This window comes from Capricornis sumatraensis, chromosome 10 (genome assembly GCF_032405125.1).
Source record: "Capricornis sumatraensis isolate serow.1 chromosome 10, serow.2, whole genome shotgun sequence".
Taxonomy (NCBI): domain Eukaryota; kingdom Metazoa; phylum Chordata; class Mammalia; order Artiodactyla; family Bovidae; genus Capricornis; species Capricornis sumatraensis.
Window position 1 is genome coordinate 2,401,704 of NC_091078.1, and position 20,758 is coordinate 2,422,461.

The window sequence follows — 20,758 nt, forward strand, 5'->3', positions numbered from 1 at the left end:
CTAAATTTATCTTTATTTATATTTCATAGATAATATTTGTGTGATGTAATTACACAATTACATATGTGCCTATGTATTTCAGCTATCCTAATTGTTCTCTGAAGGACAGATAGATTGACTGCAGAAAAGAGCGGTGACGGAGTCTAATTGTGAAAGTAATTTATAAGAAATTCAACCATTCTTATGCAGTGCTTGACTGCAAGGAGATCCAACCAGTCCACCCTAAATGGGATCAGTCCTGAATATTCATTGGAAGGACTGATGCTGAAGCTGAAGCTCAAGCTCCAGTACTTTGGCCACCTGATGCAAAGAACTGATTCATTGGGAAAGACTCTGATTCTGGGAAAGATTGAAGGCAGGAGGAGATGGGGACGATAGAGATGAGATGGTTGGCTGGCATCACCAACTGGATGGACATGAGTTTGAGGAAGCTCCAGGAGTTGGTGCTGGACAGGGTGGCCTGGCATGCTGCAGCCCATGGGGTTCCAAAGAGTCGGACACGACTGAGCAGCTGAACGGAACTGTGCAGTGCTTGTTTAGGAAAGTTATGCAGAAAGTGACAATCAGGTTGTTTATGAGGCAAACAGCTTTTGGCCATTCTAACTGTGAGATGAAAATTGGAAGGTCTATGATAATTACTTGAGACTTTCTATTGGGGATCCTTGAAGTAAGGGCAAACCAGAAATAGACCATATCCTGTAAAAACTGAAACTCAGCTTCTGAGCAGTTCATACTCTCATTGGATTAGGAGAGCATCCTCCTTCTCTAATTTCCTATGAGGAAAAATAAAACTTCATCTAGAGTCTCCATGACTTTCCATATACAATGTCTGGCATTCGAGTTAAAAAATTATCAGGCACATCAAAGGACAAGATCAAAATAAAAAACAGGTAACAGGGAACACTCTTGCATTGCTGGTGGGAATGTAAACTAATACAGCCACAATGGAAGACGGTAAGGAGATTCCTTAAAAAGCTAGGGATAAAACTACCGTATGACCCAGTAATCCCACTCCTAGGCATATACCCTGAGGAAACCAAAATTGAAAAAGACACATATACCCTGATGCTCGTTTCAGCACTGTTTACAATAGCTAGAACATGGAAGCAACCTAGATGTCCACTGACAGGTGAATGGGTAAAGAAGCTGCGGTACATATACAATGAAATACTACTCGGCATAAAAAGGAACACATTTAAATCCGTTCTAATGAGGTGGATGAACCTAGAGCCTATTATACAGAGTAATAGTAAGTCAGAGAAATAGTGAATATTGAGTACTGACACATGTATATGAAATCTAAAAAGATGGCTCTGATGAATTTATTCTCAGGGCAGCAATGGAGAGACAGACATAGAGAACAGCCCTGTGGACGTGGGAGAGGGGAGGAGGGAGAGGGGAGATGTATGGAGAGAGTGGCGTGGAAATTTACAGTACCATGTGTAAAATAGATAGCCAATGGGAATTTGCTATATGGCTCAGGGAACTCATGATAGGCTGAAGGGTGGGGTGGGGAGGGAGATGGGAGGGACGTTCAAGAGGGAGGGGACATGAGTGTACCTATGGCTCATTCTTGTTGATGTATGACAGAAAACAACAAAGTTCTGTAAAGCAATTATCCTTCAATTAAAAAATTAGAAAAATAAATAACAGTTTAAACAATCTTAAAGAAAAACGAACAATAGAAATAAGCTATGGGTGATGCAGATATGAAAGCTATCAGCATGCATGTAAAGTAGTGTGATTAATATGGCTGAAAAATTAGATGACATGCTGGAGAAATTCATCAGAGAGTGCAGGCCTTATAGAAAAAGAGTTAAGTGAATGATCTATAACTGAAAAAAATACCATAAATGAAATGTTAAACTTAGTAGATGGGTTTAAAAGCAGCTTAGACACAGGTGAAGAGAAGATTAGTGATCTGTGTGGTAGACCAATAGGAAATACCCATCCAAGACCTGGAGAAAAATAAAGATGGAAAAGTCAGATTTGGAACCCATGGCAATAATAATATAAAAGTTTGGGGGGGGCAATAAATAGAGTTAAAATTCTAGGCCGTCCTTGCCATATTCCTTTCCTCCCGTATTATTTGGGTCCTAGACTCTCTTCTCCAGAACTCTTCAATGCAGTAACCAATGATGTGTAACTATTCCATGTAAATCAATTAAATTGAAATACAGTTACAAATTCAGCTCCTTAGTCCCATGCAGACAAGTCGCGTCTCACTTGCTCAACAAACGTGCAGTGGCAGCTGTGCATAGGTGCTGAGCGCTTCCCTCACCTGAAGTTCCACTAGACAGCGCTCTCATCCCCTGACACTTACGTTTTCCTATTCGGTTAATTTTTAGATTACCCCTGTACATGGAAGCTTTCCCTGGTTCTAGATGCGTTAGTATTACATTCAAGGTTTGAAAAAGTAGTGAGAGTGTTAGTTGCTCAGTCATGTCCAGCTCTTTGCAACCACATGGACTGTAGCCCACCAGGCTCCTCTGTCCATGGAATTCTCCAGGCAAGAATACTGGAGCGGGGAGCCATTCCCTTCTCCAGGGGATCTCAACAGGGATCGAACCCAGGTCTCCTGCATTGCAGGCAGATTCTTTACTGTCTGAGCCACCAGGGAAGTCCTGTAACTCAGTTGTGCTTCCTGATGATTGAAGGCAGGCACAGTGAATTCAGTGCTTAACCACTCACTGAAAGCAGACAAAATAATCTCAAAATCAGATGCATGCTACTGTGTGACTGTCTTACATGGAGAATGGTGCTCAGAGCACTGACCCGGAGTCATCAGAAGACCTCAGGCTTCTCTAGAGATACTCAGCAAGTGCACTGCATTTTGGAAAGATGTAGTACGTATTAACATATGGGGTGAGTAGGATTTCTACCGAACTGAGTACCAAAAACTTAATTCCCTTCTCTGGTCTCTTACTTATCATGTGTAAGTCATTGCACCTTCCCCTGGCATGTGAATTGTGGCAGTTAAATGTGGTTTTTGCAAATTTGAAAATTACTTTATAAATGTAAGTGCCATGTATCCCATATGATATAATCTTTTGGACTGAGATGGACCAGGTTCATAAACCACTTCATGCTATGCAATTTTTTTTTTTTCTGTCTTACAGTGATTTCCCTCAAATCTTCTGAAGATTCATCCTTTGAGAAAAAGAAAGAGACCTGGGCATTTTTTGAAGGTAATTCTTACTTATTTCTTTATTATAAGATGCAGCCTCACTTTTAGATAATAGGAAATGAATAGAATAAGAAGAAAGGACCCCGACTTCTTAGTTTTTTCCTGACATTGAACAGTTTTCTTGCTTTAAACATAGTCAGGAGTAGGATGGGAATCCCTGGAGGTATCAGTCCACAGATTTTGAAAGAATAGAGTTGAAAGCTCCAATCTGCATAATTTGGCGTTGTTTGTTTTTCTTCACGATTCCTCCTCCTAAGTGATATTAAGGAGAGACCTTTAAGCAATATAAAAAGGCAAATTACATCTACTGTGACTAATTTTATCTCAGGTGTCTTAAGAGTTTGGGATTCTGGAAACATTTGTAAACCTTAAGCCAGTGATTTCCACCCATGTTAGAGTCATGTGGGAGCTTTAAAAACACCATTGCCTGAACCACATCTCTAGAGATTCTGGTTAAGTTGGAACTTGTTAGAAGTTCTTTATGAGATGCCAGCCTGCAGCCATGGCCCTAGAGAGATGTTTCCCAAATCTGGCTCCAGACCAGCGGCGCCAGCATCGCGTCAGCAGCAGCACCCCTGGGAGGCTGTTCGCACTGTGCTGTGCCACCATGCTTGTGGAATCAGAGTCTCTGGGGGTGTCGCCCCCGGAAACCTCGGTTTTAATAAGACCTCCAGGTGATGCTGATGTATACTCCGACTGGAGCTTTAGGGCAGTGATTCTCAACAGGAGGTAATTTTGTCCCTCTAGGGGACATTTTCCAATGTCTGGGTAGTTTTGGTTGCCACAATGACGTTTTGGTGCTACTGGCATCTGTTGGGTCTTAGAATGCACAGGTCAGCCCTGACAGCAAAGAGTTATCTGGCCCCAAAGTTCAAGAATGCCCAGGTTGAGAAAGTATATGGCCATAGAGTATGGACAGCTCACAGAAATTATTGTAAAGTGCTTGAAGATTGTGACCATAAGCAATGAAAGAATGTACTTGGTGAGTTCTCAGGCAGAACCTTTGATCAGTTAAAAGAAAACAGATTAATGTTAAGATGTGACCAGGAAATTGTGAAGGATTACATCTTGTGAAGGCATTGCATTTTTTGATGATGTATGGACCTTGCGAAAAGGATCTAAGGAGACCTGTGCTCCTTGGGGCTTCACCAGCACCTTTTGTTCACTCAGTGGATATGAGAACATGCTCATGGCAGATTGCACTTGGATTCAAACCTGCCTTTTCCGATAGCTAGTTAATAACAGTGACTTGAGGAACTGTCTCCCTAAGAAAAACGTAACCATAATTATGAACCTGGTTTGCAAGCCATAAAGTGTCATTCAGGTAGGCCATTAGGATTGTTTCATTCTGAAGTCATAAATATTGCATTTCTCAGGTTGCACTTTACTGTAACAGTGATTCTTTGTATTCCCTGCCTTTTCTTCTGCACATTTTGTAGATGGCTTTTTCTGTATTTAATGATCTTCTCCAAGTAAAATAATCCACAGTTCCCTCCCTTAGCCTTTCATTCAGTGAATACCCATTTGTTAGCGAAGAGATGTGTGACTTTCATCCTCACAGAGTGAGGCAGTAGGAAAAGCAATTGATGTGCCCATATTCTGAGGCTGCCCTATAACCCAGGCACTGGGAAGGGGGGCACGTCTGGAGATATCCTGGGGCCCTCTAAGACAGGTCACTGGCAGGTGTGCCAGGAGGAGCCCTGTTTATCATCCGATGCATAAGGATACTCTGGGGGGTGTTGTTAGCAACCCAGACTTTGGGTTGCCCCCTACTCCCACCCCTGCCAATAATCTGATTATTACATTTAGGAAGAGATCAAAGAATTTGCACTTCATCAGGGCTTGAGGTGTTTCTGGTGCAAGTGATCCGAGGACCGTTTGAAAATGCTATGGCCCCAAACCCAAGACTTTATATATTTGGAAAGACTGTAGCATTTAAAAGTCTGTACACACACACCTTGCTGCACAATCGGAATCTCTAAAACATTTTGGATAATTAATGATTACTTTTTAGTTCATGTATAACTACAGAATATCAGGGTTACTCTCAATCTAACTCTACACAAAATCTGTAGCCCATGGTCTTCTCCACACAGAGAATTCGGTTTCTACAGAAAAGCAGGACTGGAATTCTCAGTGTATATCCTGCCTCAGAGCAGCTGTGTCCAAAGTGCTCTTTCCTTGTGATTTCGGCAGCAGCAGCATCTGTGGGTTTTGCTTTTTTAACCCAGCCACAGTGTTGACGAGGTCAGGGGTACAGTTGAAACTCGCTGGCGTCTGATCCCAGGCCTTTGCCCTTTCGTTCCTGGATGGGAGAGCAGCGGTAGCACTTGAGGACGGATATCTGTCCTCCTGGGACTCAGCTCAGCCTGGCTGCATGCCTGCACCACAAAAAAAGCATTATCAGGAGTCTTGGTGAGATGCTGGAGTAGGTTAAAATTCCTCCGGGCTATAGCTCAGGTATTTCTCCCCAAGCAAGATATTATTACTGGCTGGATAAAAACATGAGTAGAAGGACCTGGTTTTCTCCACAGAACTGCAAAATAGGGATTTGTAGTTGCCTTGGAAATATTGAGGATGGACATTAATTTTCTGGATTCAGTGGCCCGGGGGGAGTTGAGCTTCTTCCCTGTGCTGAGGAATGCTGGGGTCACTGGCTTTCAAAGCAGTGCTGAATTCTCCAGCCAGGCTCCTGGTTGCCCAGCAACAGGTGCGCAGGCTGCCTTTCATGGGGACTGCTCTGCCTGGCCTGGCCTGGTGCCTCCTGGCTCTCTGAACGGATGGGAGCTGGCGTGCAGGCACAGCGCACCACATCTTGGCCTCCCTGGCACATGCACAGCACTCCAGCCTGCCGGCCCTGCCATCTGCTTCAGGGAGGCCTGGGCTGGGGCCGGTGGGGAGACAACTTTCTGCATGGCGGCTTGCAGTTGAATCTAACAAAGACATTGGTGTCTTTGGAAGTCCAGCAGCAGAAGATGAAACTGCAAGTGATTTCAGAGAACATAGCAAGATTTTTAGAATCATTTTGAACGTTCAGGTGTACGTGGTATTTGAAAAGCTAAGCCCGGGTTTGGTTAAGTGTAGTGTTTTGTTCAGCTTGAACCTGAAGGTGAGGATTCAGCCTCTGGACAAGCATTGTTTGGCCTGGCCCGAGTTTTACAACCTCTGAGCTAACATTTATAATGAGAGAGGCGTTTATATAAAAAGTAAAGGAAAAGGTGAAAGATTGGGCAACTGTGGGCCAGTATCCAGCCTGAGAACGGCATCTGGAACCATACTGTGTCACCCGGGGAACACTTCGGCTCTAGCTTGCTGGCAAAGACCATCCTGGAGTCTTAGTCATCGTTTCTGATGGCTCAGGGTTTAACCTTTGTTTTCTGAGAAAGACAGGGGAGGTGGTTTTAGTGTTCTGAGCAGTTCCAGCAGGGAGATAGCCTTTCTGCAGCAAAGGGATGCTGGAAAACAGAGGGAAAAACCAGCAACCAGGGTGCTACCCAATCCAGGGAAACCTCAGGTGTTCCTGAGCTTTATCTCCTCCTGAAAGGTGATACTGTGTAATGTTCCTGTGGCTTTGAGAGCACAGTAGAGCAGGCCTGCTCTGTGCTAAGCCTGTGGGGACCCACGTGAGGGTGGCTGGTGCCTGCTGGCCAGTGTCCACAGCCTGGAGGGCCTGTGTGCTTGGCGGTGCAGCTGAGCCTTCCGGACTGGCCAGATGGTCCATGACTCTGCAGCCGTGGCTGCCTGTGGAGAGCCCCTCTGTGCACGCGGAGGAGGCTGTGATCTGAAACTGTCATGCGGGCCTCCTGGAGCCCTGTGCCTCCTGCCTGAGAGTGCGCCACAGATGTCTGCAGGAGGTTTTGGGGGACACTGGTGGAAGAGTCTCCCTGCGACCTCATCCCTCTTTGGTTCCTGCAGTCCTGAAACCAGAGACGCCATCTGATGAAGAGGGGAACTCGTGACTCGGGTGGCTCTGCTCCATCGACACAGAAACTTAAGGAAGAGAGCTCTTCTGTCCATCCCAATCCTGAAGCCCAGTTGCCATTGCCTTTTGCTCCCGGGGCCTGAGTCTCGGAATCCTTTTGAGACAGCTGCTGCACCCACCTGCCCGCGTTCTGCCTGCCTGGCACTTTGTGTTTTTTATCAGCCTCTAGGGCCAGAAATGGTTCTATAGTCCTGTTCCCGGAATAGTTTGCTCAGCAGTGTGTGAACCCAGGGCTGGCCGTATGTCATTCGTGTTCTGGCCTGTCCTGTATCCTGTCATGAGTCCCAGGCTGCGACCTCTGCTCTGTCCCTTGGAACTTCATGTTAAGTGGAAGCCCAAGCTGGTCCCCCTAACGGCCCGCTTCCAGAGTTCTCTACTGCATTAAGCTGCAGAGCCCACACATCTGAGACACAGGCATCTCTTTAGAAAGGCAGTTTTGATCTCACTTGTGGGAGACGGTTTTCTCTGTGTCTCCTCTTACCCCACTGAGCTCCTTGACTCCAGTTATCTGGCTTTGTCCCCACCATCCTACTAAAGGGGCTTTCCTCCAGGACTTTTCCAATAGCTTCCTAGCGGGAAAACCCAATGGTGGGTTCCAGTAGCACTGGACACGACTGGGGGAGCTTTCTCGCGGCATTCTCCTGGCTCGGCTTCCGCAGCTCTCACTCGTCCTCCTCGGCTCCTGTGCCTGGCTCCCGCTCCACTTGTAGCTTCTCTATCGCACCCAGCTGCCCCGCTCCCTAAATATTGCCGGACATGCTCCCGTCCCCAGCAACCTTGTCCTGCTCGGCTTTCTGTTGATTGAACCCAGCTCTCCTGTATTGCAAGCAGATTCTTTACCCTCTGAGCCACCAGGAAAGCCCCTTGCTATTGATACCTAGCTTATTTTTAGTCTAGGCTTCGAAGTTGTCTTCTAAGAAGCTAACTCAAGCTAGCTTAGGTGAATATGCTGGCTGAGCCTGAGACCAAGGGAGGCTCTCCAGGGATGGGACTACCTAGGGCCTCCCAGGGGACCCTGAGATGTGTGATTCTGTTCCATTGCTTCTCCAGGCTTCCATGCAAGCCAGCCACCCCAGGAGGCTTACTGCTTGCTTTTTCAGCTTCAGCACTTAACCAGCTGCTTCTCCCGGTCCTGATGGCTTTACAAATGTGCATTCTTGCCAACTCAGCAATTCCACATCCAGGAACTTAAATCTTGAGAACACAATGTGAGAGAGTCATTAAACTTTAAGGTTATGAATACTCATCTTTAGAATCGTTTCTTATAGGGAAGTTAGGAACACTTTGAGTAGCCAATGATAAGATACTAAGTTACTCATGATGATGTATTCATGGCAGAAATTTTATCATATTTTTCAAAATTAAAATAACTCTTTGAAGAGACCCTAATGAGAAAAAATAAAAAGCAAGGTATAAAACAGTTATGATCTTAAAACTATATGCATGTACATCATAAACTGTATCCACCTCAGAGTGATGGATGGCTGTTGACTTCTCTCTTTCTTTTTCTGCTTTTATCCTCTCTCTGCATTTTTGCATTTTCTATGTTCTTTTAACTACAGCTTATCACAGTGGTCCAGTCTTCTGGGAAGCCCCTGCAAACCTCCCTAAGCTGGATGGGTCCCTCTTCTGTGTGTTTCTGGTACTGGGCACATATTTCTGTGGTTTGGGTACCAGGTAGCCCTTTGATTTCTTGATGAGAAGACATTTGGATGTTCATTACTATATTTCTGTACTTAGGAGCAAACTGAATATCAGTTCAGTTCAGTCCCTCAGCTGTGTCTCTCTTTGCAACCCCATGGACTGCAGCACACCAGGTCTCCTTGTCCATCACCAATTCCTGGAGCTTTCTCAGACCCATGCCTATTGAGTCGGCAATGCCATCCAACCACCTCATCCTCTGCTGTCCCCTTCTCCTCCTGCCTTCATCTTTCCCAGCATCAGGGTCTTTCCCAGTAAGTCAGTTCTTCGCATCAGGTGGCCAAAGTATTGGAGCTTCGGCATCAGTCCTTCCAATGAATATTCAGGACTGATTTCCTTTAGAATTGACTGGTTTGATCTTGCTGTCCAAGGGACTCTCAAGAGTCTTCTCCAACAGGACAGTTCAAAAGCATCAATTCTTCAGCACTCAGCTTTCTTTATGGTCCAACTCTCACATCCATACGTGACTACTGGAAAAACCATAGCTTTGACCATATGGACCTTTGTTGGTAAAGTAATGTGTCTGCTTTTTAATATGCTGTTTAGGTTGGTCATGGCTTTTCTTCCAAGGAGTAAACATCTTTTAATTTCATGGCTGCAGTCACCATCTGCAGTGATTTTAGAGCCCAAGAAAATAAAGTCTGTCATTGTTTCCATTGTTTCCCGTCTATTTCCCATGAAGTGATGGGACCAGATGCCATGATCTTAATTTTTTGAATGTTGAGTTTTAAGCCAGCTTTTTCATTCTCCTCTCTTACTTTTATCAAGAGGCTCTTTAGTTCCTCTTCACTTTCTGCCATAAGGGTGGTGTCATCTGCATATGTGAGGTTATTGATATTTCTCCAGGCAATCTTGATTCCAGCTTGATTCCGATCTTGATTCCAGGCTGAATATGTCTGTTGGCTAAAAACATTCAAGTCAGTAGAGAAGCATTTTTGATAAGTTCAAACATTTACTAAGTTCAAATATCTGTGACTTTTTGGTTTGTGAGCTTTCCTGGTAGCTCAGATGGTAAAGAAGCTGCCTGCAGTGTGGAAGACTTGGGGTTTGGTCCCCGAGTTGGGAAGATCTCCTGGAGAAGGAAATGGCAACCTGGGAAATCCCATGAACAGGGGAGCCTGATGGGCTACAGTCCATGGGGTTGCAAAAGTCAGAAATGACTTAGCAACTAAACCACCACCACCACCAAACTTACTGATCAGTTTGGAAACGTTGACATCACAAACTGTGGAGACATACAATTCATAAACGTGTTATGTCTTGCCATTTATTTAGGTCTTCTTTAGTTTCTTTCAGCAGCCCACTCACTGGACTGGACTCAGAGGAGCCTGGCGGGCTACAGACCATGGGGTCTGTAGCAGAGACCGGACATGAGCCGGGCAGGACTGAGTGACTCACACTTTCACTTTCACTTTATTTTTGCTTCGCAAAAGCTTTAGCTAATGCTTCCGGTTTCCCTTTCAGTTTTTGAGCAGTTTGGGCATTTTATCAATTGGATTAATAAGTTGATCACTGGAGTTTAAGAAATGGCTGTATATATTGTTATGGGCTAAATGTTCGTGTCCCCTAAAATCTGTATATTGAAATCCTAACCCTTAATGTGATGGTATCAGGAGGTAGGGATTGGGGGCAGGGGGGCGGATATGAGGTCATGAGCATTGAGCCCTTGTGAATGGGATGAGTGTCTTTATATGAGGGGACCTGTGAGAGCTTGCTTGCTCTCTCTCTGTTCTCCTCCACATGAGGATACCAGGAGAAGAAGTCTCCAAACCAGGAATAGAGTCCTTATCAGACCCTGGACCTGTCAGTGCCTTGATCTTGGGCTTTCTAGTCGCTGGAACAGTGAGAAATAAATTTTTGTCATCTAATTCACCTGTGTTTGGTATTTTTTTTATAGCACCTGGTTTAAGATAGATATGAACATGATTTAAACTTTGGACTCTAAAGCAAGCTTATTTTGAGGCATTTGTAGATTGACGTATATTTCTAATAAGTAATACAGAGATTCCTTGTACCAGTTTCACCCTTTTATCCAGTTTCTTTCAAGGCATCATCTGGAAAGACTGCAGTATGACATTGCACCCAGCATATTGGCACTGATACAGCTGAGATACGGAACATTCGCTAGAGGGCTCCCTGATAGCGAGACCCACTTTTTTCCCACCCACTCCCTCCTTAACCCCTGGGAACCACTAATCTGTTCTCCATTGCTACCATTTTTGTCACTCCAAAATACTTTGTGTAAATAGAATCATACAGTGTATAATGTGGGGGGATTTTTTCCTCACTTAGTATAAGTCCGTGCTAAGAGTTGTTCCCTTTTATCACTGAGAGGTGTTTCATAGTGTGGATGGAGCGCTGTTTAACCATTCACCCACTGAAGAACATCTGGGCGGTTTCCAGTTTGGGACTGTTATGAGTAAAACCGCTACAAACATGCACAGCCGGGTTTTTGTGTGAACTGAAGTTTTCATTGCTCTGAACGAGTGCCCCCAGAGAGCGACTGCTGAGCTGCATGGGAGTTATTGGTGTGTCCTTTTAGAAACTGCCACACTGTTTTCAGAAGTGGCTGTACCATTTTACATTCTCACCGGCAAGGTCCGAGTGACCCAGTTTACTCCTATCCTCATCCGCATCTGTTATCGTCCAGTTTTATTTGGTTATTCTGATGCGTACATGGGACATCTCGTTCTTCATATGGATACTTATAGAACGCAAGTCTTAAGTTTTGATGAAACCCAGTTCAATAAATGTTCCTTATTTTAGTAATGCTTTGGTGTTAAGTCTAAATATTCTCTGCTTAGTTCTTGATCTCAAAGGTTTCGCTTCTCTTTTCCCAGCGGTTTTCCTGTGTCTCCTTCACATGTAGGCGTGTGGGTCGTTCCGGGTTGCGTTCTGATGCTGTGTGGAGCTCTTTGTCTGGGGCGCCTGCTCTGGGCGGCCTGTCCTGGCGGTGACCTTCGTGCCCCTGCCTTTCAGATCTCTACGTGTACGCTGTCCTCGTGTGCTGTGTGGGGATTCTCAGCGTCCTGCTGTTCACCCTGACCGTCATCTGGCAGTCTGTGTTTAGCAAGAGGAAATCCAGAGGTAAGAGCATGGATAAAGTCATGTCTGGAGTGGGAGCGGAAGCAAACCACAGACAGACGGACGGCGGCCGGGCAAAGTATCACTTTGGTTGAAAAACGCATCCTGCGTCGGGGGTTATTTACCTGTGACTGGTAAGCAAAGTGAGTGGGGGAGGTATGTCTCCCTTAAACTCTGCTACAATCACCCGTAACCACTGTTGACATCATTGCAGTCCCCCCTTTTCTTAAATCTCTTCTTTCTGCGGTTTCTGAGCACCCTTAACCTCTCTCTTCCTCCCAGAAGAGTCTGTGGAGTCCAATGACCCTGGCTTTGATTCTGGTTCTGCTGCTTAAGACTGGGTTTTTAGACACATTCCTTACGAAGTCTGAACTTGGGCTTTCTTATTTTATTGAATGACATGGAATGGACACCACCTTCTTTAGACTGAATATTGCTGTGTGTTCTTAATTTAATTACGGCATCGGACACTGTGCCTGGCAGGGATTAGAAAGGCTTCGCTCCCCTTCTCCTGTCCAGTCTGAGCATTCACTTCATTCCGCCTCCTTCCTTGTTGATATCCATGCCCCCTGGATTCTGTCTTCAGCCCCTTCCTGCTTCAATCTTTCTTTCGTAGGGATTGCAGTCATTGCGACTGACTCTTATCTCCCTATGAATACTGCCTGCTCTCTCTCCCTAGCCCCCTCCTCTCACCAAGCCTCCATGACACGCTTCCATCAGCTCCTGTGTGTTTCCTCTGAAACACCCTTCCTGTGCCCTTCCACTTAGGAATTTCTGAAATAGATGGGGACACTGCAGCTCCCAGAGATGACCTGGGTAACAGCTGGGCTTTGGAATTAAAATAACCCCAGTTCAGTGACAGCTCTTCACGTCCTATCTGATGACTTACCTGCCATGCCTCACCTTCTCCGTCTAAATAGTGAGGAGTTCAGCAGTGTATCTGTCTCACAGGACTATTGTGAGGGTTAAGTTTAAAAAAACACAAATGAAACCCTTAACACATTCTGGTTCCCTGTCAGTATCCTGTATTTATGATGACATGTGGGTATAGTTACTAATATGTATAATGGTTACTGTTAGCTCAAGTTCATAAAGCTGGCAAGTATTACATTTGGAGCTCATGGCTTAAGGGGCAGATAAAACAGGGACACTGGGCAGCATTTCTAGAGGGGATTCTCTGCAGAGGCAGGGCTAAGGGAACCAGGGAGAGATGGAGAGGGAGGCCCTCAGGAACCAACACCCATGGGATGCTGTTTCCACCCTAGACCTTAGGGGACAAGAGGAGGAGAGGTTCTGGAACGTGTGAGAGCTGTAGCTTTCAGAGAGTAGTCACCACTAGGAGCCTTGGAAGGACCCAGCCAGGCCAAACCAGGCGGGAGCAGGGAGTGAGCCAGGAGCCTCTACTCAGCCCCTTCCTGCCCTCCTCCTTCACATGTCCCAGGGATGCTTTCCTTTGGTCCTGCCACACAGACCTGAAGCCAGAGGGAAGTGCGTAGAGGTCAGCCTCCAGGGCCTGAGTAGAGTGGAGAAGAGTGATGATGACCCGGATGGGAACACACAGACCTGAAGCCAGAGGGAAGTGCGTAGAGGTCAGCCTCCAGGGCCTGAGTAGAGTGGAGAAGAGTGATGATGACCCGGATGGGAGCACGGAGCCCGAAGCACTGGAGACAGAGCCAGAGCTATAGGCAGGTCCGTCTTCCGCAGCCCACGCCCTGCCCACTCTGCTTGGCGCGTGTGTGCGGCGCTCCAGGCGCCCCCCTCCATGCCTGTGCCCGCCTTCTCCATGGTGTGCAAGCTTTTCTCCTGTTGCAGACCCCTGATGACTTTGATGAGCTCGTGGTGCATGTTGCACACGTGCAAATGTGTTTGCCTCCCTGCAGGCAGATAGCGTGCAAGGCAGGGACCGTGCCTCTGACCCATTCTCCTTGGAATTTGGCAGATGACAGCTGCTCACCAAATGGTGGGCAAACGGCTTTGTCTCCCAGCTGCTTTGCTCCCAGCTGCTGGAGTTCGGATGCCACATGGGCAGTCCCCAAGCCTGTTTTGCTGTAAAGGCATCTCTTCCTGGGCTCAGGGGCATAATGGAGAAATCTGCCTGGAGCTGCAAGTCCTGTTAGGCTGTGGGCAGGAGCAGGGAAACAGAGCCACATAGGTAGTTCAGTAGAAGTCCTTCTTTTCCAGAGTCAACAAGGCAGACCAGACACATACTCCAGGCCTCTCCAAGAGCCACTGGGAACCCAGGTCTTAGCTGCCCTCAACCCCCTGGGAGTGGGCCCAGATCGCCTCATGTGTATCTGCATGCAGCGTCTGAAACCCTGTGAGCTGTCAGGGGCTTAGCCTGAGCACCCACTGCAGGCTAGACCCCCTGTTGGTCCCTCCACATTCTCACAAATCCTTACTGCCAGCCCGAACAGCAGCCTTTGTTGCTCCCTTTTGACCAAGGACACAGCTGGGGAGCTTGTCCAAGTCCCCAAACAAGGGAGTGGGAGAGCCCAAGCCCAGCCCCACCCCAGCCTTCATGTTTCTGCTCAAGAAAACCTCAGCCATCTGGGGGAAGAGTTTTCCTTCAGCCTTTCATGTGGTTGTTGCTGAGGTCCTTCCTAGACAGCAACTCATACCTCCCACAGCAACTTGGTGCTTGGCATCGGTCTGGTACAACTGTCACCTACAGGCTGGCATCCTGTAGCCAGGCAAGACCGTGTCCAGGCTGGGGTTAGCCCTCACCTGCCTTAGAGCAGATTGGCCAAAGCTTCAGGAGGAGACCTCAGAGGCCCTAACACTGCTCCAGGGACTGGCAGGATGGGGGCATGGCTGTGACAGGGACAGGCCCCGGGGGGATGACGGCCTTCAGCCTGGGTGTGTTATCTGGGACCCATAGCCATGCAGTGCGTATAGTGTGGCCCGAGCTGAGGAGGCAGAGAAAGGTGGCCAGAACCTTGGGCTCCCAGGTATCTTCCTATTAGAAGAGGTGAGAGAAACAGCCCTTCCTTTTGGAGTCCTCAGAGTCCGGAAGATCACACATTACCATTTAAAAGCACCGTATCCTGAATTTCTGCTTCTATGCCTCTATGTACAGCGGTTGCTTTGTGTGGCACCGAGAGCCTTTGAGTCAAGAGCCCTGGGTGCTAAGCTATGGCCCATGGTGGAGACTGGCACCAGAACCATCTTTATTGCTTTTCTTCTCTTCCTGGTCTCCCTTCCTCACTCACCTGTGGGTTTCCCAGGACTCCTTCCCACATAGACTCTGCACTTGGATCCTTGTCTTATAGACAAACTCTGCTTCTGGGGACCCCTAGCTAACACAGGTGACGCAGTTATGTCATCAGCAGTGATTATGCAATGCATGTGTAAGGGAGACTCCAAGCGAGGTCTAGTTATATTTCTCTGTAAAATAGTATGTGTATAAAATTTTGCATTAAGGTTTTAAAGATGTCCTTATTCCACAGGTCTCTAGGTATTAAATTGTTTTTTGGATTGAGTTTTCAGTAAATATTGCATGATTAGTAAAGATTTAGAAAATGAATATAAAATTAATCAAAACCACATAAATATATTATAAATTTAGATAAATAATTAATAACACAAGAAGTAAAATGTTATTGAAATGGATTTTTATTTTACTTCATATAGCCTTGTATGGATTTACGTAGTAATAGAATTGAGCATCATTTCTATTCCTATATTGTAAATAGATGTTAGCTCTGCAAAACCTCAGTATGAAAAGAGGCAGGAATGGATGAAGTTTCCTTACACTACTCAATACTTTAAACTGCTTTCAAGTTATATGTCAAAAGTCATAATGATCTATCATGGAAAATGATTTTAATTCTCTACCAGCTGACAACTGGGTTAGCTCATATTTCAATCCTTGTTGAAAGCAAAACATTGGAAACCTCTCCTCTAATGAAAAGTTTATGTGCCCAGTCATTAGTCATTTGCTTTCTCAACACTGACACTGATAGTCCAAATCGTTTATTGAATCATTGAGGCCATTGATGTGCCCACTGGCTTTAAGCCCCAGGACAGGTCTCTGTAGTACAAGTCAGGATGGGTGAGAGGAATGCCTTAATTTTATGAAGTAGAAAGGCTCATTTAACAGGGAGGGAGGGAAAGGAATACAGCCAGACCTAGGGCAAGTTCCAGGGGAATGAATTCTAAGGAAAGAATACCATGGGAGGTGAGGATCCAGAAAAGCTGTTCTTTCCAGGGGTATGCAAACCCCAGACTAAAGACCACTGACCTATATAGTAAGCTTAGGATAGTGCCAGGAAGTCATGGTGAGTTCAATAAATACGAACTATGATTTTATTATTATTGCAACTGTAAATTAGCCAGCAAATAGTAGGTATCTAGTGAACACAGTGCAGAAAGAGTTCAGTTACTAACAAGGGGTTGAATCAGATAAACCAAAAGAACTCCCCAAAGCTGAGACTCTGTCATCCTGGTCTGGAGCCTGCATGGGTCACCTCCGTCACAGATCACTTCAAGTGCAGGAGCTTGAAACAACTGTTTTGTTTGCAGATCAGGAAGGTGACCTGGACTCAGCTGAACAGTTCTTCTGGCCTCAACTGGATCACTTACGCAGATTCAGCCTGCTGGTGGGCACTGGGGCCTGGCTGCTTTGGGGCCTCAGCTGGGACGTCTTATGTCTTTTCCATGTGGTTTCACCTTCCCGTAGGCTAGCCAGGCTTGTCTGTGTGGTAACAGAAGAGTTCTCTGCAATGGGAGAGAGAGAGAGCACAAGCCTCAAAGCACAGGGCCTTTTATGCTTCTGCTTGTGATTCTTTGGCTAATGTTCCATTGGCCAAAGCTCATCGCATGGCCAAGCTCGGTGTCAGGGTAGGAGGGAGTTACATAAGGATGTGGAGAGATAGAAAATATTAATGTGTGATTCACTGGGGCCATTGATGTAACACTCTACTGCACAACTCCAGGGCCCTGTGGCTGTTTCAGCTTTACTTCTATTTGAGGTAAGTTCAACAGTGAGCTTAGATTGGACACGTATTAGGATAATTGCCTAGGTATTCTTATTTTTCCTCTTCAGCTAGAATTTTTTCCCCCCCTACTATGGAGAATGTCATTGCAAAAAAAAAAAAAAAGGTTGTCTTTCCCAGGGCCTCCTTTCAGTCCTGAAAGAGCTCTGATCATAGAGAGAAAATCCGCTTTATAGAGAGGAGCATCTAAGTGGAAACAAGTTGCCCTGAGAACGCTTTCTCATAACTAAGGCAGAGCTCTGAGATTGGGTGACTCTGTCATTCCAGGACTCTTCAGATTAGAATCCAACGCAACCTGGCTTGCCAAAAAAAGAAAGAAAGAATACTGGGGGCTATGTGACCAGGAAGTCCGAGGTTTATGGCTCCATGCCTGGCTTGATCCAGGTGTTGAATGATGTCAAGCGTCTGTGGCGTCCTTGCTGTGAGTCTCCTGTACTCACCCAAAGATAACCTGGAGAGGCGGTTAGTGCAAACACTGGGCGACACCTGGCCACCCGCATTTCCTAGCAGTTCCGGGGCACACGTGTCTAAGGTCGTATTTATTTACCATCTGCAGTTCCGGGGCACGCATGTCTAAGGTCGTATTTATTTACCATCTTCTGTTTCTTCTTCCTTTCACAGTGAGACACTATTTGGTGAAATGCCCTCAGAATAGGTAAGAATATTTTCTTCCCTTTTCCATGTAAAATCTTTGCTATTTTACTTTCTTCTGATATTACCAAGAAATTGCTTAAATTCATATGTTTATCTTAAGGTCTGCATATTAGTTTACAGATCGACCTAAAAACATGTATTCTGCATGCACTCACATGTGTCCAGATTTCAGACTCTGGTTCTCGCTCCCAGAGGGGCCGGTGCACACGTGACTCATGCTGGCCCAATGTGCCTGCTGGAGGAGGCTTGGCACCTGCTCCCCGGTGTGGGAAGGGACTGGCAGATGACTGAACCACCTTGATGCCTTCTGACCACAAACACTCCTGATCCCTTCCACCAATGCCTACTTGTCCTGTGCCCTACACTACAGAATGTGTCCATTAGTGACGGCTGTGCCAAGAGGCCAGCCTTTTAGTGGATGGGACACACCTTGCAGGTAACAATAGTTATAGTGGATATTGCAAACTCAAGAGTATTTAGAAATTTGAGACTTTTTTCCAAGGCAGGATGAGTAAGATCAATTTCTCCCTGCTCTTCTTCCCTGCCAATAAGCATAACTATCAATTCTGGAAATAATATAAGAGACCAGCAAAGGAGGACTCTGAAAGGTAGTAAGAAGAAAATTATGAGAGACAAAGGCAAAGAAAAAAATCTTAGAAACAACCAAAGAGAAACAATTTATTACCTACAGGGAAACACAGACTTGAATGACAGTGCATTTTTTCATCTAAATCCGTGGGGGCAGAAAGAAGCAGCGCATTTTTCTATACAAACAGTAACAAGAGAGGTGGTAGTGAATATCAAATAAGATATCCTGTAAGACAAGAAATATTACTAAAGACGAAGAAGGAAGTTTTTTTAATTATAAAAGATGAACTCATCAGGATGATATGACACGTTGCCTGGGCCTAGCTACAGAGCCTCAACATACGGAAAGCAAAAAACGGAAAATTGAAAGATTTTCAATTATTCTAGAGCAACAGCTGGAAGTGCCAATGCTCCACTCTCAGTAATTGATAGAGTACCTAGGCAGAAAATCAGGACACAGAAGATGAAGCAATTTTACCTGACAAGTAAGAATGATTTGCCCAGTGATTGCATAATATATTCTTCTCAAGTGTATTAGGAACATTCTCTAGGATAGATCATATGCTAGGTCATAAAACATATCTTTATAAAATTGGGTATTTTATTTATGTGAGAAATCATACCAAGCCTGTCCTCTGACCACAACAGAATTAAATAGAAATTCATGACAGAAAGAAATCTGGGAAATTCCTCAATGTTTTGAAAGTTCAAACAACATACTATTAAATACTGTGTGGGTCAAAGAAGAAGTCAAAAGAGAAATTAGAAAATATTTTGAATTAAATAAAAATGAAAACACAGCATATCAAAACTCATAGGATGCAGCTAGAGCTGCAGGATGCAGCTAGAGCCGCGCTCACATAAGAATTCATGGCCCTTAGGTGCCAAGATCAGACAAGAAGAAAGGTCTAAAGTCAGTGCCTTAAGCTTTCACCATAAGAAACTAGAAGAAGAAGTGTGAGTGAAATCTGAAGTAAGAAGAAGAAAGAACATAGTAGAGATTAGTACAGAAATCAATAGCATGGAAAACGCATTCACGCGAGCACGCACGCACACACACACATTCACAGAGAGAAGATTCAGTGAAATCAGAGCTGGTTCTTTGTAAAGGTCAGTGGACCCGACAAACCTTAAGTTACATTGTCCACGAAAATAAAAAAGAAAGAAAAAAACCAATTACCAAAATTAGGAAGGAAAAAAGGAGTTCCTACAAACCCTATACAAATTAAAAGGTTATAATACTTATAATCCAAACGTATTCTAACAAATTAGACAACATAGATGAAATGGAAAAATTCCTAGGAAAACAAAAATTTTCCAGAACTGATTTAAAAATAAAGCTATAATCTGAATACAGAGAAGGCAATGGCACCCCACTCCAGTACTCTTGCCTGGAAAATCCCATGGATGGAGGAGCCTGGTGGGCTGCAGTCCCTGGGGTCGCTGGGAGTCGGATATGACTGAGCGACTTAACTTTCAGTTCTCACTTTCATGCATTGGAGAAGGAAATGGCAACCCACTCCAGTGTTCTTGCCTGGAGAATCCCAGGGACGGGGGAGCCTGGTGGGCTGCCGTCTGTGGGGTCGCACAGAGTCGGACACGACTGAAGCGACTTAGCAGCAGCAGCAGCAGCATAATCTGAATAACCTGTAATAAGTCAAGAAATTAAATTGTTAGCAAAACACTAAAAAACTTGTAAATATAATAGTAATGAAAAGGAGTACATTCACAGATACGGAGAGCAAACTTGTAGTAGTCAGTGTGGAGAGGGACGGAGGAGGGGCAAGATAGGGGTAAAGGGTTAAAAGGCACAAACTGTTCTGTATAAAGTAGGTGTACCGCAAGGATATATGGAACAACACAGGGGATACAACCAGTGGTTTTCCCCAATATTTTATAATAAGTATAAATGGGATATAACCTTAAAAAATGTGTATCACTATGTCGTATACCTGAAACTTGGTTAGGATCGTACAGCAACTGTACCTCAATTTAAAAAATGAGCAAAAAGATTTGAATAGATAGTTCCCTAAAGAAGGTATGTAAATGGCTAACAAGCTCATGAAAATGTGCTGCATATCATTAGTATCAAACAAGTGTGATTAAGACCACAATGCCACGCCGCCAAACGCCCACTGCAATGCTGCGGTAAAAAAGGCAGTGTCAGATGCTGGCCGGGATGTGGTGCGGCTGCATATTGCTGGGGAGCATGTACAATGGTGTAGCCGCTTTGGAAAGACAATGCGGTGATTTCTTAAAACAGTAGACATAGACCCAGCCATATTCACTATTATTTATTTGGCAAGAGGAAACTTTTGCAGAGTGACAGAGATGTTCTAAACCTGTATTGAGGCAATGGTTGTACAACTTTATAAATCTACTGAAATTATTGAACCGTATGCTTATGATCAGGGAATTTTATGGGGAGTAAATTATGCCACAAGTGGGCCTCAGAAAGCATCACTACGAACAAAGCTAGTGGAGGTGGTGGAATTCCAGTTGAGCTGTTTCAAATCCTGAAAAATGATGCTGTGAAAGTGCTGCACTCAATATGCCAGCACATTTGGA

The 20,758-nt window shown here is 45.2% G+C and overlaps 1 protein-coding gene across 1 annotated transcript in view; it reads left to right on the plus strand.

The window, feature by feature from the left end:
• VSTM4 (V-set and transmembrane domain containing 4) overlaps nucleotides 1-20,758 on the plus strand; it is a 79,555-nt gene that overhangs the window by 22,414 nt on the left and 36,383 nt on the right. Inside the window, exons 3-5 of the mRNA XM_068982569.1 lie at nucleotides 3,120-3,188; nucleotides 11,850-11,957; nucleotides 17,570-17,603. Coding sequence (XP_068838670.1) covers nucleotides 3,120-3,188; nucleotides 11,850-11,957; nucleotides 17,570-17,603 — 211 coding nt within the window. The remainder of the gene's footprint in view (nucleotides 1-3,119; nucleotides 3,189-11,849; nucleotides 11,958-17,569; nucleotides 17,604-20,758) is intronic.